We start from the raw sequence: 17,012 nt of genomic DNA on the forward strand, positions 1-17,012 counted from the left end.
CTTTTGTACTTCCTTTACTGGAATACTGTTTTCCAGTGTGGATGTCCTCTTCTGCCAGAGATTTATCTATTTTAGATAGAGTGGTTGGTGGTGTTAGGTTTCTGTTTCTTAACAGTAGAAGTTAGATTGTGGAACACCCTGCCAGAGGATGTGATGCAGTTGGAACTTCAGCAGTTCAAGCGAAAAAGCAATGCATTATTGTCCCAATGCTATTTTGCTTGCATTTTAATACATGTTTATCTACAGTCAACCCCTACGACTCACCTATTTGCAAATTTATTATGGAACAATATGTATACAGCGGCCCTCGGTTAGTGGCAAGGGTTCCGTTCCTGGCCACCGACGCCAAGTGATTTTCGACGCGGAGCGATTTTAAAGCCTACGGCCGCCGCACACCTTCTTTCGAAACTCTAGCCCAGTCAAAGGCGCCGTAATCCCACAAAGGCGCAATAAGTAAAATTATATTTGTGCAGTATAGTACTATAGAATTTACTGTACAGTATATGTGGGTGTCTAGAGTATGTAAAGATATATAAAGTTTTATACAGTGTACAGGTAGCTGTAATGTTCAGGGTTATGATCATTAGTCTTACGATAGTCCGATTTTATGAGAGATCAAATTACAATGGCCTAACTTTATCCATCTTCTAGTTACATAAGTTTCAATAACAGCAAAAGAGAATGATGAAAGTATGGTTTTAAACGTTATACTCGTTGCGTGAACGTGTACAGCCATGAACAACCGAACGAGAAACGACTTTTTTTTCTAAGTACAACCGAACTGGATAAGATCTGTTTGGCTTGTATTTCAATCATCGTACTACAGTACACACCTTACCGTATTTGTTATAAATGGCGTTATGTATAGAATAGAACTGAGATATCTTAATGTAATAACTTGATTCGCTATAGATCAGAGATCAATATAGATTAAAGAGCAATCGGGAAAATATACCATTAAATTTAAACCTAGTTATAACGGAAGCTGAGAAAACTGTTCAAGCTGCTAATGACTATTATCGTACATCGGCAACAAGGATAAAACTGCAGTAAACGTCTGCCATCAAACACAACTGTAGATAAAATTGGGATAAAACAATCATTTTAATCAAAACTACTGTGCTTGAAAGAACACATTTTACTGTTGGTTTCACGCCGATATAAGATAAATAACGTAAAGTTCGTATTACGATGATATAAAGGATTATTGCGAACGGAATCACGTACATTTTTTACTCAATAAACATGCCGCCAACGTAATCTGTTAACGAAGTAGTAGTTCACATTCACAACGAGACATATTCAATAAATATTTCCACCTAAAAACACGCTGTATAAGGGAAAATAACTTTGTCTCATATAAGTCAAGTATATAGATATTCGTTTATGCTAACTAGAAGCAAAGAGCATTCGCTCAGAATTGTTTATGGTGAAACACGCGTATTTCATCAGCTGATTTCAAACCACAACATTGGCCGCTCCGCGAATACTGGCTTAAATTTGCCGTAGTATTTTAAATACAATAATATGAGAATACATACAATATTCTTGGATACAGTGAAATAATGTATAACTTTTTAAAGATTTATGGAAAAGATGCATAATTAATAAAAAATAACACAATGCATTTTTCGGTACTGGCGGACAAGAACGAACATGAAAAAACATCCGCTGACAACGTGGAGCGCAGTTACAAAAGGCTGCCTTAATTTGTATCTTATTTCTGTACAAAAGAAAAATGAAAATACCTTTACGTAATATATTTTCATACACATTTTAAACATAAAAGCATAAACATTTAAACAATCGACACATCGATCGCTAAATTTGGACTCTTTTTAATTAACTCGATACTTTCGGAAGAGCGGCAGACGGCGGCATACAAGAACGAATTTGAAAAAAAATCGTAGTCGATAACTTGAAGGGCAGTTTCAAAAGCTGCCTTTTTTATCATATTTCTGCACAGAAATAAAATACCCTATTCGTAATAACATTTTCATACACATTTAAACATAAAAGCATAAACATTTATATAATCGACACATCGATCGCTAATTTGCACTTTTTTTTTAAATCGATATTTTCGGAAGAGGGCAGGCGGCGGCTCACAAGAAAGAACATGAAAAAAACATCGTATTTGATAACGTGGAAGGGCAGTTTCAAAAGCTGCCTTTGTATCATATTTCTGTACAGAAATAAAAATACCTTTCACGAATACATTTTCATACACATTTTAAAACAAAAGCTGAACATTATATAAATCGACACATCTATAGCTAAATTTGCACTTATGTAACTCGATATTTTCGGCATAGAAACAGCGTCAGAGGCATATATTTTACCCTAATACCTACGTAATAACTCCATAAAATTTGTTAATATATTTGCATAACCTTTATTGGTCTGAATGGCATGTCTACAAATGTATGAACTCGTTAGACAACCGGCGCTATGCGGCGCTGTTAACTGAAAATTGTGCCGTAAAGATACCTTTAAAATGCCTCATTTTTTGTATGAATATTTTTTGAACTGACCGAAAAAACCAACCTAAAAAACGATTATTCGCCGTTGAGTGATTGGTGTTGCGCCGTCAACTGCGGGCCCGCCTGTAACTCATTATTGCCAAACAAAAAATTTTGCCTATTTCATGGTTTTTCATTTTTCACGCAAAATATTCACAAATTACTGTATTTTTCATGATAAGTTTGCCTGTTGTGATAAAACCATTAAAATACAAATAGTGTAAGCATTTTTAGAGGGTATTTTTGTGTTTGAATGAAGTATTTGTGAATTTCAGCTGTTCGGGGGGGGCGTGTGGTACCCATCCCCGCAAATAAGGGCGTCCACTGTATTTATCTGTTTTTTATCTTTTTGATAAGTGGTGTCTTCTTTCTTCATTTCCATTTACTTCCTCTTTCATCTTTCATCTTCCTAATGATCACCCACACTTCTTTTTGAAGCTTGTTCCGTATAAATATGTTTCATGTACTGAATAATAATATTACTAGATACCATGCGCAGAGGCTACTGACTATATTGAAGTCTTTAGCTCCCTCTTCTAGTCCATTGCACTGCAAAAACTTACTGTTGCAAGGGCTCCTATTACCTGGTCTTTCTTTGACTTCTGTCTTCTCTTCAGTTTAGTGGTTCCAATACAACCATAACCTGTAGCACTGAAGAGCACCCTCTTGACCACTTTGTGTTAGGAGCCTAGATCAGTGAACTTGGATCTTTGAGATGGGGAAGATGCTGCATCACCTTCACCGCATAACTATAACTTGCTTTTGTCACCTGGACTGTCATCCACGAGCAAAATTGAAGACCCGTTGAAGAAGAAGTATTGTTCTCCTTCAGGAACTCGGTATTACGTATAGATATGTAATTTTTTCACTCGTTGGTATTTTACCTCTGGGGATTATAATGGAACTGTCTGTTTTGAACATACTTTGAACACTTGTGAAGACATTACAAGGCAAAAGTATATATAAAGAAAAAAGTGTATGAATGCTGACCAGGTATAAAATGAGTCTGCTCAACTTACATATGACAAGTCCTATGGAGTCTTGCTCCTACAATACATTCCGAGATACTTTACCTCCAGTTTACACTACTGAAGCTCTCACTGCCTTCCCATAGGTTTGAGTGGTTTTGCTGCCTTTGTGCTTGCTCCGGGTTTCCTCCCTCCTGCCCCATTCTTTTGTAGCTTTTTCACTCCTGCTGCTTCCAAAGCTCTCCATTATCCAATCACATATCTGCAGCTAGCCAAACCAGTGACTCAGATTTTGATCCTGACCACAACCGATTAAACTTTCACACCATTCCAACCATGCATTGAAGCAATCTTTCCACTTGCCCTTCTGCTTCAGACAGCTGATTTTGAGGATTGTGGCTTTGCAAAATGTAGGCTTACTTTGGCCATAAGTGGTTTAATCAAATAGATTCTCTTCCATTCCATGTGGTTCTTATCATCATTATATGGAGGGATTTTCCTTGTACCCAGCCCAGCTCTTGCCGCTTGTGGTCAGGTTCTTGGTGCTGGCAGTGATCCTCAGTCATCATATACTACTTACTGCTGCCCTGCTGCTGTCTCTATCTGGTCATCATGGTTTTAACTTTAACTCTTGCAGCTTATCAACTGATCTGAGCTCATGATACTGCAAGTCCCTGCAGAGAATGAGTTCAGGATAATTCCAGACCCTTCGAGTAAGCTTCCTGGTAATACCCTGGTGGAGGATTATCAAAGTTAGCCTTCAACTTTTAGTGAGTCCTTGTTTGTTTTGTCTCAATGCTGCAACATGAAATGTTTGCCTTAACTTTATTTTTTTTTCTATTCATCTGGTAGTAGAGGAGGTTTGCCACTCCTCCAGTGTGATTATTAACGCTAATTTTACCCCTCTGGTTTCATCATGGGTGGTATCCAGACCTTTTATCAAAGCCTCAATGTCTTGAACCTTCATGTCTGAAGATTACCAGTACTAACTAGCACAGAATTTTCATTGAAGGGTGATGTGGTCTTCATAAATACTGGGAAGAGATCCATTTTAATTTTAAGACAAGCTCTGTTTTTCCTCTTTCTGTTGCTGCCTCCTCTTCTGCTCTCCTGCCTCAGAAAGGATACAGCACAAGGGACTTTACATCTAGCAACCTTGCAGCCATGCCACGTGGGGCCACCATGTAGCATCATCACAGCCTATTAGACATTCCAGCAGAATAGCGAATAGAGATACAAACATTATCAATGGAATTACCTAGTTGGGCTGTTGGGTGCTTCCTTCCTTTGCATTCTTCATTGTGTAATTGTACTACCAGAAACTTGTCCTGCTCAGAAGTTTACTTCAACAAATTTTTAATCATGATGTTCACTTGACTGAGGATGAACCTAACACCGGGTTCAAAAGCTATTGATAATTATAAAGAGCCATCAACTGTCAACACAGCTATACTATTATTGTGGACCTGCAATCATTATCATAATTTTCTACACGGAAAACTGTGCCCACTGATCTGAATGCTGGTTCTTGGAGATGTCAGGCATAAATCTGTTGCATTCATTTTTGAACCTGTGGCAGCAGCAGAACAAGTTTTAGTCATTTGAGAGATGGATGTGTGTGTGTTTGTGTGTGTAAGCTTTATGATATTCATCATATATATCAGCTTAACTGATTTTCTTTTTCCTCCCAGATCTGGCATAGAATTTGGGGCTTATTCAGAACTAATGGATGGCTAAGTGCACATGCATTCCCATTGACAAGATAGCCAAAATACATTCCATTTCTTTCACAGTAACCCATTTCTTTACAGTAAACCTTCATATTGGTGGGGGATGGGTGGCAGACCCCCATCCTTCTACGAATAGCTAAAATCTGAGATATTTTTATAAAAAATAAGCTTTTAGTCATGAAAATTATATATAAAAATACAATAATTTGTGAATATTTCTCAATGAGAATTATCGCGAATAGGTGAATCTTCCATGAACAGTAGGTAACAGTCTACGGGAAATTAGATTTTTGTATACCTATGAAAAATTCCTGGAAAAGAAAATGCTGAGCAGCATCGTGTACTTTAATTAATATAAACACAATAGTATATGTGATCCGCAGAAAAATCTGCGATTAGGCAAGTCTTTGAATCGTGAGGCTGCGAATATGGGGGGAGGGGGTTTACTCTACTAGTAAGGTGCTTGCATGTTTCATGACTCACTGTTAGTCTGAAGATTGTTGCTTCAAAATTTTGTGTCTTGCAGTCTAGGGTTAATAGTCATCATACCTGTCAATAGCTTCAAACCTCATAGTACTTAAATAGCTACTGAGGCTCTGTAGAAGTAATGGGTATATTTTAACAAATGTGAGTTTTTAAAAGCAAATTTATTAATTTTTCTAATTTAAATGGAAAACTTTGCATGTTTCTTCTGGTGGAACTGATAGAATTCCTCCTCATGTGTAACATGTGGGAATTTTGTGTTGACTCACTAAACACTGTGTACAAGTTGTAGGTTTGCAGTGTATTATTTTTTATGTTTATGAAAGTCATATTTTTTTACACCAAGTGCAAGACACTACAGTTATAGTTAACTTTTGTTTCTGTGATAAAACTATTTACTTCATATCCATAATGATCAAGTATTAATTTTCAGATATAACTAAGTTACAGTATAGGTATCACTTTAGATAGATAGGTTTACTCATAATAGGCAATCCCTGGTTATCGGCAGACTCTGTGAATGGCGATCCGGTTATATGCCGCTTGTCTAGCGCCGTAAAATTGGCGATTTGTGGTGCCATAACGGGCCGCGTTTCGGTTATCGGCGCCATAAGGGGCCGACAATACAGTTATGGTGCCATAACATGCCTAACAGAGGCGCCAATAACCAAAACTCTGCGTCATAAATCACAGTTTCGGTTAATGGCAGTTTTTGCTTATCAGCACCCCACAGAGAATGGATCCCCCGCCGATAACTGGGGACTGTCTGTACAGACAAGTCCTCAGGCTGTCAATACAAAAAATGCCCCAGTTCTAATCTGCTACGAGACAAGACAAAAATAAATGTAACCTGACTGCAGAATTTTACAGCTGGAAAATTTTCAAGATGCTTAAAGGTGACATTTGAAGATGATAATTCTATCTACCATTCATAATACATAATTTTACTACCCTTTCTGGTTGCAGGTGCCGAAGTGGGGAACTGGTCGTTAAAACGTCACAAGATCACTGGGTTGTGGGGCGCAGCGGTGATGGAAGAGAGTTTTATGTAATAGTGAGCCATAAGAATGCCAATCTTGTAGAAGTTACTGGTGAGTAGTATTTCTCTAAAGTACGCTTGTAAGTTTTGAAATCAATCCTACTGTGCGTCCTCGACTTACGGCACTGCGACTTACGGCAATTCGATCTTATGGTGCTTTTTTCAGTGTTGTTAATGGTGTTTTTACAGCGCTGTAACTTGGTGTTTGCATCAAGTTTAACAGTGCTTACAGCGTTGTAACTTGATGCATGATCAAGTTACGGCACTTTGAGCACTGTTAAAGCGCTGTTAATGGTGAAAAACCAACTTACAGCAGAAATGAACGTACCTCGCGGTGCTGTAAGTTGAGGATGCACTGTATAATGAATTAATGTTTAACGCATCATCTTAACTGTTGTTTTAAAGTCAAATGTTTCTCATTACAGGGTAGGTATATAATGAGTTTACTCTTTTCAGTCTGGTTCACTTTCTGCTTGAGATCACATCTGATCCAGTTGCTCATTTTGCCCTTCTCCACTATTTTCCAGGCATTCTTACTGACCTTATTTGGCTATTAGCCTTTCATTAATTTTCTTTTCACCAGAGATCCCTGACTGAAATTTTAAGTGTCTCCTGTAACACCATCTTTCAAATCAGTAAATACAGAGGTATTGCATTCCTCCCCTACATATTATTCAGAAGATGAACCCTATTCATATGTTACAAGCCCACAGGGGCCATAGACTTGAAATTCAAGTTCCAAAGAATTTGGTGTTCAATGGAAATACAAGAAGTATCAGTTGTCGAACGGTTGGCTACCACTACCTAATTTTTGCAGTTCTTATTATTTGTACCTAAGTTCAATAGTTCTGAAACTTATCAAAGTAAAAGTGAGTTTCCCATTCCAGAGTCATCAAAATAGGAAACTCACTTTTACTTTGATAAGTACCAGAACTATTGAACTTAAGTTTAAAACAAAAAGCGACAAACAAAGTGATGTGTGATGACTTGCTAAGTGATTTAGTGCTTTTAAGTCAATAACAGTCACGAAAGCTCTCAGGAATTAAACACCCTGCCAACCCCTCCCTTTCCCCACCCATCCTGCCAGGCTAAAGGTTAAGTTTTTCATCTTCACCTTTGAGGTCCTCCACAAAAGAATGATCGGTGGTTACTAGACATTCCCTTGTTCGCTCTCTCTGCCTCTCACCCTCCCTCCAGTTCCTTGTTGGACGAGTGGTTTTTGCGCTCGCCCACCCACCTGGTGGTCCGAAGTTCGATTCTCGACTCTGCCAACACCGAATCAGAGGAATTTATTTCTGATGATAGAATTTAATTTCTCAATATAATGTGGTTCAGATTCCACAATAAATTGTAGGTCCCGTTGCTAGGTAACCAATTGGTTCATAGCCACGTAAAAATATCTAATCCTTCGGGCCAGCCCTAGGAGAGCTGTTAATCAGCTCAGTGGTCTGGTAAAACTAAGATATACCTACTTAATTCACCCTCCCTCCTCTTCCATGAGTGGGTAAAATGTAGTTTACTTCACTTTCTGGTTGTTTTCTATTCAGTTTCTTCATATTTCTCATTCGTGATGCATGTTAGTGAAAATCCTTTCATTTTGGGGGGAGGGGTGGAATGTGTATCTGAATGAATAGTTAATGATAGCCAGTGATATGTAAGTGCTGTGGAGGGGGTGGCGGCCCAGTCGGTGATTATGGAATCATCGCTTCTTTTTCTGTTCATAGTTTTTTTGTGTGCAGACGCCACCCTACTTTCGAACATTCAGCTTACAAACTTTCAGGTATACAAACAAATGGGATCGCAAAATGAAATTGTTCAGAACACTCCCTTTGCCAACCCATGAGTTCAAATTTTGTTTTGCACACTATTCTATACACAGTGTATTGTGTTTCAGGATGGAAAATGATTTTGTTCATGAAAACTTACTGTCAGATATATATATATAGCTGTATTTCTGACGTCCGACAGAATTTCAAACTGCGGCACACGTAGTGGCGGCCAGGTGGTAGTACCCATTCCCGCCGCTGGGAGGCGGATATCAGGAACCATTCCCATTTTCTGTTCATATTTTTTCTGTCGCCGGTGCTGGAAACAACTGTTTACAGTACCTCCGTCTAGGATTTTTGATTTATCTCGCTTTAAATTATCTGGATTGACTTTTGGTATCGACTTCTTGGATCGTTGGATTGGCACGCGTAATAGTGGATGGTTTTTTATTTTGGATTGGCTTTTCTGTGTACATGATGTCGGGATCAAGTACAGGGAGTTTCAGAGTGGTGTGTGAGGAGTGAATGTAAGTGAGGCTTCTTAAACCTTCAGTTGATCCTCACACAGTTTGTATGGAATGCAGGGGGCATGTTTGCTTGGTTGATGATCGGTGCAATGAATGCAAGGATTTGTCTGATGATAAATGGAAGATGTATGAGACCTATCGACGTAAATTGAGCGCGATAGAGTCAGGAGGTCTTCCTCCAAGAGCAGTTTCTACAAAAGGTAAGGAATGTAACATTTCTCCTCCTCTAACCGGTAGATTTTGCTCAAACCTAATCCTGTTTTGTTGCCTTCGGGCCCCAGTGCTGTGTTTCTGGAGAAGGTAACACCCTTTCTCTGATTCTTGAGTCTATTCGCGCTCTTGAATCGAAAGTGTTGGCCTTAGAAACTGGCCCTGTGAAAGTTTGTGATAGTGCCCCTATGTTGTTTTTGGAGGGGCCGTCAGATCGGCCCCATAATGCCTCTAGGCCTAGACCTCTATCGGACTCCCAGGACTCAGGGAGGTGGTATGTCGAAAGCCGCAAGAGGGTTACGGGGGCTCCCCACCGATCTGGCGTCCCTTCGGCAGGCCTTGTTGCTAAGTCCCAGGCTGCCAAGGAGCGCGCACGAGCGCGTGTCCTGAAGGATTGCTTTTCGTCCTCCGAAGCGTCCTCCCCGCACAAGGGGTGGAGCGCTCGGAGAGACTCGCGTCCGTTGAAAGGACTTTTCGTTTTGAGGACGCTTCACGTCCTATGTCACCACTTTCGTCAGAGGATGCGTATGACGCTTTTCCTCCTCAGAAGAGAGGTAGAGTTTCTACCGACGAGGACGTTGGTTTCCCGCCGCGCACAGGCGTGTTCACCTGAGAGGCAGGTAGCTGTACCTGCTAGAAGGAAGGAGGCGTCCCCTCGCCCCTCGCCTTCTCGCAGGGTCAGTCCTGCCCCTTCTTCTGCTCCTTCGTCACCTACGAAGGATATCCTTGTGTCCCTTCAGGACCTAGATTACGTCTCTTATGGCTCAGAGACTCGCCCAGCAGCAGTCGAGCCTAAGCCTCGTAGAAAGGACGTTAGGCTGCCCGTCAAGAGGACGAAGCAGTCTCATTCTCTCTCGTCTCGTTCGTTCTCTCTCCTCCACCTCCGGATCGTCACCGTTCTCGTTCTCCGAGTAGATCTTTCGCTCTCGCTGTAGAGGACGCTCGCCAGGACGCTCGGGGTTCGAAGCAGGACGCTTTGCGCTCTCGGCAGGGCGCTTTTGAGGACGCTCGGCAGGACGATCGGCGTTCGAAGAGGACGCTTTGCGTTCTCGGCAGGACGCTTTTGAGGACGCTCGGCAGGACGCTTTTCGAACGAGGCAGGACGCTTTTCGAACGAGGCAGGACGCTTTTGAGGACGCTCAGCAGGACGCTTGCTTGGCTAAGCAGGACGCTTTTGGCGCCTCTCGTCAGGAAGCTCGCGCTTCCTCTCGTAGGGACGTGTCCTGCTAAGACAGTTCCCCGTTGCTTCAAAGGACGCGCTACGTTCGCAGGATGTCCGTCCTTCTAAGGATCGTCGTAAGGGCGTCCGTACCTGAAGCGGGTACTTCCAATCAACGGAAGTCTTTGTTCAGGCCTGAGACTGCTGGACGTACGCCCTCTCCGGATGGACGTTCTCCAGTTCCTCTTAGGGAGGAAGGGGAACTTAGTAGTCCAGGGAGTTCAGTCGAAGAGGAACCTCCTTTAGCTTCAGCTGTCTCGGACTATAAGGTTCTTGTCAGGCTGTTACGTTCATCCTTCGGGGATAAGTTCCAGCCGGCAGCCCCTAGGTCTCCTCCCTCTCAACTTTTCGTCTTCCAAGTCCGTTTAAGACCCCTGAGTTCGTCGAAATGAAGACGTCGCTTTCGACCAAGAGAGCTTTCAAGAAGCTTCAAGATTTCATGTCTCGAAGGAAGGACCAGGGCAAGACCACTTTCGCCTTCCTCCCTCTAGACTCTACCGGGAAAGGAGGAATTTGGTATGAAACCAAGGAGGACATGGGAGTAAAGGTTCCTTCGTCCGCTCTTGGGGATTCTTCTCCAGTTTTAGTGGACGCTCAGAGGAGGTCCCTCTTATCGTCTGCTAAGGTGTCCTGGACTCCTGTGGAGACGGACCACCACTTGAAGGGACTGCTTCGCACTTTGAATGTCTTTAATTTCTTAGACTGGTGCTTGGGAGTTTTAGATCTTCAGTCTAGAAGTCCTGATTCTCTCAGTCTGGGGGAGCTGTCCAGCGTGTTGTCATGTATGGACAAGGCCGTCAGGGATGGTTCGGAGGAGCTAGTTTCTCATTTTGGAACAGCTTTCCTGAAGAAAAGAGCTCTTTTATGCAATTTTACCGCGAAGTCGGTTTCTCCCACTCAGAAAGCGGAATTGCTCTTTGCGCCTCTTTCGGACCATCTCTTCCCCCAGGCTATGGTAAAGGATCTGGCAACGAGTTTGCAGGAGAAGGCGACCAGGACCTCTTGTACAGTCTTCAAGACGCCCAGCAGTTCCTTCCACATCTTCATTCAGTAAACCCCCGAAGAAAGTCAAACCCTTTCGCGGGCACCCCCCTCGAGAGCAGCTCCTCGAGGGAGAGTTTTTCGAGAGGAAGAACTTCATTTAAAACCAAATCCCACCAATGAAGATCTTGTCCTTCAGACGCCAGTCGGGGCCAGGCTGAAGTTCTTTGCGGAGGCATGGAGGCAGAGAGGGGCGGATCCTTGGACTCTCAAGATAGTAGAGCAGGGGTTGGGGACAAGACTCCTTTTTTACATCTCCTCACTCCTCCTTTAACATCAACTCCCAGAGACCTCTCTCCATCTTATCAGGGAGAGAAGAAAAGTATCCTTTTTGATCTGTTAGACCAGATGGTCGAAAAAGAGCGGTGGAAACAAGTCTTGACCTGGGGTCACCGTGGCTTCTACAACAGGATTTTCCTGGTGACCGAAGCAGTCGTCGGTTGGCACCCAGTCCTGGATGTGAGCAGGCTCAATCTTTTTGTGGAAAAGATCAAGTTCAAAATGAGACGCCTCAGTCGGTGCTAGGAGCCTTGAGACCTGGCGACTGGATGGTGTCTCTGGACCTGCAGGACGCGTACTTTCATGTCCCCGTCCACCCTCTTTCAAGGAAGTACCTGAGATTCGTCTTAGACACAGTGGGTTTGGCAATTCAGAGCCCTTTGTTTCGGTCTCAGCACGGCCCCGATGGGTTTTCACAATGATAATGAGGAATGTAGCGAAGTGCTCCATTCGTCAGGATCAGGATATCCCTCTACCTCGACGATTGGCTGATCAGAGCATCGTCGAGGCGGAAATGTCTGAAGGACCTTCAGTTTAACGTTAGCCCTAGCAAAGTCTCTGGGTCTTTTGGTCAACTCCGAAAAGTCGCATCTGACCCCCGACACAGTCCATCGTGTATCTGGGGATTCAGATCGATTCAGTGGCTTTTCGGGCGTTTCCATCCCAGGAACGTCAGCGGCTGGGTTTAGAGAAAGTCGCAGCCTTCCTAGAGAGAGAAGCTTGTTCGGCGAGGGAGTGGATGAGTCTGCTGGCACCTTTCCTCTCTAGAAAAGTTGTCTCGCTGGGAAGACTGCACCTCAGGCCTCTTCAATTTTTTCCTTGCGGAAGAATGGAAGTCGAAGGAGGACCTGAATGCGATCCTTAGGATCTCAAACAAAGTAAAAGGCCACTTAATGAGGTGGCTCGACCCTCAGAAGTTGCGAGAGGCTTGGCTTCTCCCTAAATCTTCTGAGCCCCGACCTAGTGTTGTTCTCAGACGCTTCCATTTCCGTTGGGAGCAACACTAGGGGGGAGGAAGTGTCAGGCTCCTGGCGGAGAGGGGAACAGGTAGCCTGGCACATCAATGTAAAGGAACTGGCAGCGATATTCCTGTCGCTGCAGTTCTTCGAAGACAAACTGTCAAGCAAGGTCGTTCAAGTCAACTCAGACAGTACCACAGCCCTTGCATATCTAAAGAATCAGGGAGGAACTCACTCCAGATCCCTTTTCTCCTTGCGAGGGAAGTTCTGCTATGGGCAGACGCAAGGCACATCAAGATCCTGACGAGATTCGTGGCAGGGTTCAGAATGTCAGGGCGGACCTTCTCAGTCGACGAAATCAGATTCTGCCAACAGAATGGACCTTGCACCAGGAAGTCTGTCAAACAATTATGGACATTGTGGGACGTCCTCTAGTCGACCTGTTCGCTACATCGAGGACGAAGAGGCTTCTCTGTATTGCTCCCCGGTTCTGGATCCAGGGGCAATTGCAGTGGACGCATTGCTCTGGAACTGGACAGACCTGGATCTATACGCCTTTCCCCCATTCAAGATCATGGGGAGGTCATGAGGAAGTTCGCAGCTTCAGAAGGGACAGGTTGACTCTGATTGCCCGAATGTGGCCAGCAAGAGAGTGGTTCCACAGAGGTCATGACATTCCTTGTGGACTTCCCAAGAACGTTACCCTGGAGGAGAGATCTACTCAGACAGCCTCACTTCAAAAGGTTTCACCAAAACCTCTCCGCTCTGGCTCTGACTGCGTTCAGACTATCGAAAAGTTGGCCAGAGCGAGAGGCTTTTCAAAGGCAGCTGCGAGAGCAATCGCTAATGCTCGAAGAGCCTCTTCAAGAGCTGTCTACCAGTCTAAGTGGGCCTCCTTCAGGGCGGCATGGTGCAAAAAGGAAGGAATTTCCTCTTCCACGACCTCTGTGAACCAGATAGCAGATTTCTTACTCTATCTAAGAAATGTGCAGAAATTGGCAGTTCCTACAATTAAAGGTTATAGGAGTATGTTGTCTGCCGTTTTTCGCCACAGAGGACTGGACCTCTCCGACAATAAGGATCTACACGATCTCTTAAGGTCGTTCGAAACCTCCAAGATTCCACAAGCAAGACCACCCTCATGGAATCTCGATGTGGTTTTGAAACATCTTATGCTAAGTCCCTTTGAGCCTCTCCATGAAGCTTCTCTAAGGGACTTGACGAGGGAAAGCGCTTTTCCTAACTTCTCTGGCGACGGCGAAGAGAGTTAGTGAAATCCAAGCGTTCAGTAGCCTAGTGGGCTTCAAGGGGGACAAACGCTGTCTGCTCGTTGAGCCCGTCTTTCTTGGCTAAGAACGAGAACCCGTCTAATCCTTGGCCGAAGAGCTTTGAAATCAAAGCAATGTCGAGGCTCGTGTGGTCAGAACCAGAGATAGCCCTGTGCCCTGTCAGGGCTCTCAAGTTCTATGTTAATAGAACTAAAGAGATAAGAGGTCCCTCAGGAATCTCTGGTGCTCGGTGAAGAGACCAGATTTTTGCCGTTGTCGAAGAATGCTGTTGCTTTCTTCTTGAGGGACGTCATTAAAGAGGCTCATTCATCTTGCCAGAAGACTGATTTGAGCCTCTTTAAAAGTGAAAGCTCACGAAGTCAGAGCCGTAGCTACTTCTCTTGCCTTCCAAAGGAATATGTCTATCAAAGATATACTTGATAGCACCTTTTGGAGGAGCAATTCCGTATTCGCCTCACATTACCTCCGGGATGTGAGAACGATTTACGAGAACTGTAGTTCTTTGGGGCCTTACATTTCGGCAGACACAGTTTTGGGGGCTGAAGGTAGCTCTCTCCCTATCCCTTAGCTTAGTTAGGTTAGTTTTTTATTGTGTTTTTGGTTGATGGTGAGATCTTCTGTGGAAATCTCCCATTCCTTAGTTTTAATGTCAGGGGTTTTTTTGGTTAGTCGGTCAGGTGGTGGTCGGTTGCTGTGTTACTGCCTATGTTTGGCTAGATGGTCTTGTCACATTTAGGTCACGTCCCCGTTGACAGAGCATCCAGAGTGCACCAGCACTACAGGTCCAAACCTGGCTGGCAACTCTGATAAAAGCAGAAGCAGGCTTAAGTGACAGTAATCACAGAGTCTACTTTGCTATCAGGTAAGGAACCAAGAAGTAAATCTTTTACTTAATTTAAGTTTCCTAAATATCCTATTCTGTCTCTACCCACCATCCGAAGGTGGGATTCAGCTATATATATATCTGACAGGTAAGTTTCATGAACAAAATGTTATTGTTATAATACAATTAAGTTTGTTCATACTTACCTGGCAGATATATATAATTAGAGTGCCCACCCTCCTCCCCTCAGGAGACAAGGGTCATGAATAAATAGAACAGAAAAATGGGAATGGTTTCCTGATATCCGCCTCCCAGCGGCGGGAATGGGTACTACACCTGGCCGCCCACTACGTGTGCCGCCAGTTTGAAATTCTGTCGGACGTCAGAAATACAGCTATATATATATCTGCCAGGTAAGTATGAAACAAACTTAATTGTATTATAACAACAATTTATATCATACTGTGCTTAAATAGGAATCTGTCTTAAATAGGCATGAGAGCATAATACCACTTGAAATATTCAACTTACAAGTGATTGTCTGGAATGTTACTTGATTTGTAATTAGGGTGGTGTCAGTATAGGCAACAAATGCCATACAAACTGGGTTAGGTTGCTTCAAAATAGATTGTTGGGTAGTATATGTACTGGACTCATTGCAGCATTCTTAGCAACTTAAAAATAATTAAGAACTAGTCATAGAAGAGCACTCTACCGACAGGCAGTCCCCAGGTTATCGGCGGACTCGGTTATTGGTGATCCGGTTTTATGGGGGCTTGTGTAGAGCTATAAAATTAGCGATTTATGGCTCCATAACAGGCTTAATTCCAGTTATCGGTGCCATAAGTGTCAATAATAGAGTTTATGGCTCCATAACATACCTAAGAGAGGCACCATTGGGTGCTTATGGCGCCGATAACCGGTATTGGTGCCTAAGTGCCATTATGGCGCTATAAATCGCAAAGTTTTGGTCAATGGCAGTTTTCGCTAATGGCACACCCCTAGGAACAGAACCCCCTGTATTGTAGAGTACCTGCTTGCAATAAATACATCTTTAAAGAAAATAAAAAATTATTTACCAAAAAGAAACTAGGAAATGTACTACAGCACCACCCTACTTATGAACGAGTTACGTCCCAGACGGCCGTTTGTATGTTGAATAGTTTGTCAGTTGGTTACTCTGCTCTTCATGCCTATCTAAGTACGCACTGCACACTGTACGTACACAGTACAGCCATTCCCCGGTTAACGGTGGGGGTTCCGTTCCTGGGGGTTTGCTGATAATTAGAAACCCGCCATTAACCGAAACTCAGCGATTTATGGTGCCATAATGGCGCTTATGGTGCTGATAACCGGCTATTGGTGCCATAAGCATCCTTATGGCACCTCTGTTAGGTATGTAATGACGCTATAATTCTATTTTGTTCATACGTGAACAAACCTTCAGTCGTAACAATAGGATCATTTCTAGCCCCAGCTGGATCCGGTTTAAAAAGCAGTTTGAAGCAAGGAATCTTGTGATATCTGGCAACGCATGCATAGGTCGGGTGAGGATTGGTCAAGGACCACGCCGCTACGCCAGTCTTTCTTTGAACTGCCTGGTGAGAGTGCGTTAACCTCTCTTGGCCTTTTCCGTTCAATTGCCCATTTCGTTTCTTTAGTGGTGTGTGTGTGTGTGTGTGTTTGGCTGATATTATGGCTTCTGCTCCTTCTCGGCGTCAGCTTATGTGGCCCGGAGATCCAGGTTTTCTATGATCTTGCTTTTTAGCTTCGGCGGCAACTGACCCTCGCATAACGTGCAGTAGGTGTTGTTCTAATTTTTGTACTATCACGAATCCTCGCATGGAATGCTGGGCATGGCTTAAAGAGCTGTGGAAGTCATTTTATGGCAAGAGAGAGCATCGGAGGGTTTCAACTCTTCCTACTTGGGAAGGTTTTGGTTGCCTCTTCCGATGTTTCCTCTCCTGCAGTAGTCAACCCCCATAGTAGCATTGTTCCAGCTTCTCCTTCCTTTTCTTCCATTGATTCATTGCTGGAAGTATCGGGAGGCACCAGGCTAATGTTTGTAATGTAGCCCCTTCTTCCTCGGGAGTTAATTTGATTCCCGAGAAGGGTGAGGCTTTTTCATCAATCTCGTTTCTTCCAGAGTTGGAGGCG

At 43.3% G+C, this 17,012-nt stretch overlaps 1 protein-coding gene across 1 annotated transcript in view; it reads left to right on the forward strand.

Annotated features, from left to right (window-relative positions):
- Positions 1-17,012, forward strand: part of LOC135213373 (vacuolar fusion protein CCZ1 homolog) — a 221,391-nt gene that overhangs the window by 171,959 nt on the left and 32,420 nt on the right. Inside the window, exon 9 of the mRNA XM_064247352.1 lies at positions 6,670-6,794. Within this exon, the coding sequence (XP_064103422.1) occupies positions 6,670-6,794 (125 nt within the window). The remainder of the gene's footprint in view (positions 1-6,669; positions 6,795-17,012) is intronic.

This window comes from Macrobrachium nipponense, chromosome 42 (genome assembly GCF_015104395.2).
Source record: "Macrobrachium nipponense isolate FS-2020 chromosome 42, ASM1510439v2, whole genome shotgun sequence".
Taxonomy (NCBI): domain Eukaryota; kingdom Metazoa; phylum Arthropoda; class Malacostraca; order Decapoda; family Palaemonidae; genus Macrobrachium; species Macrobrachium nipponense.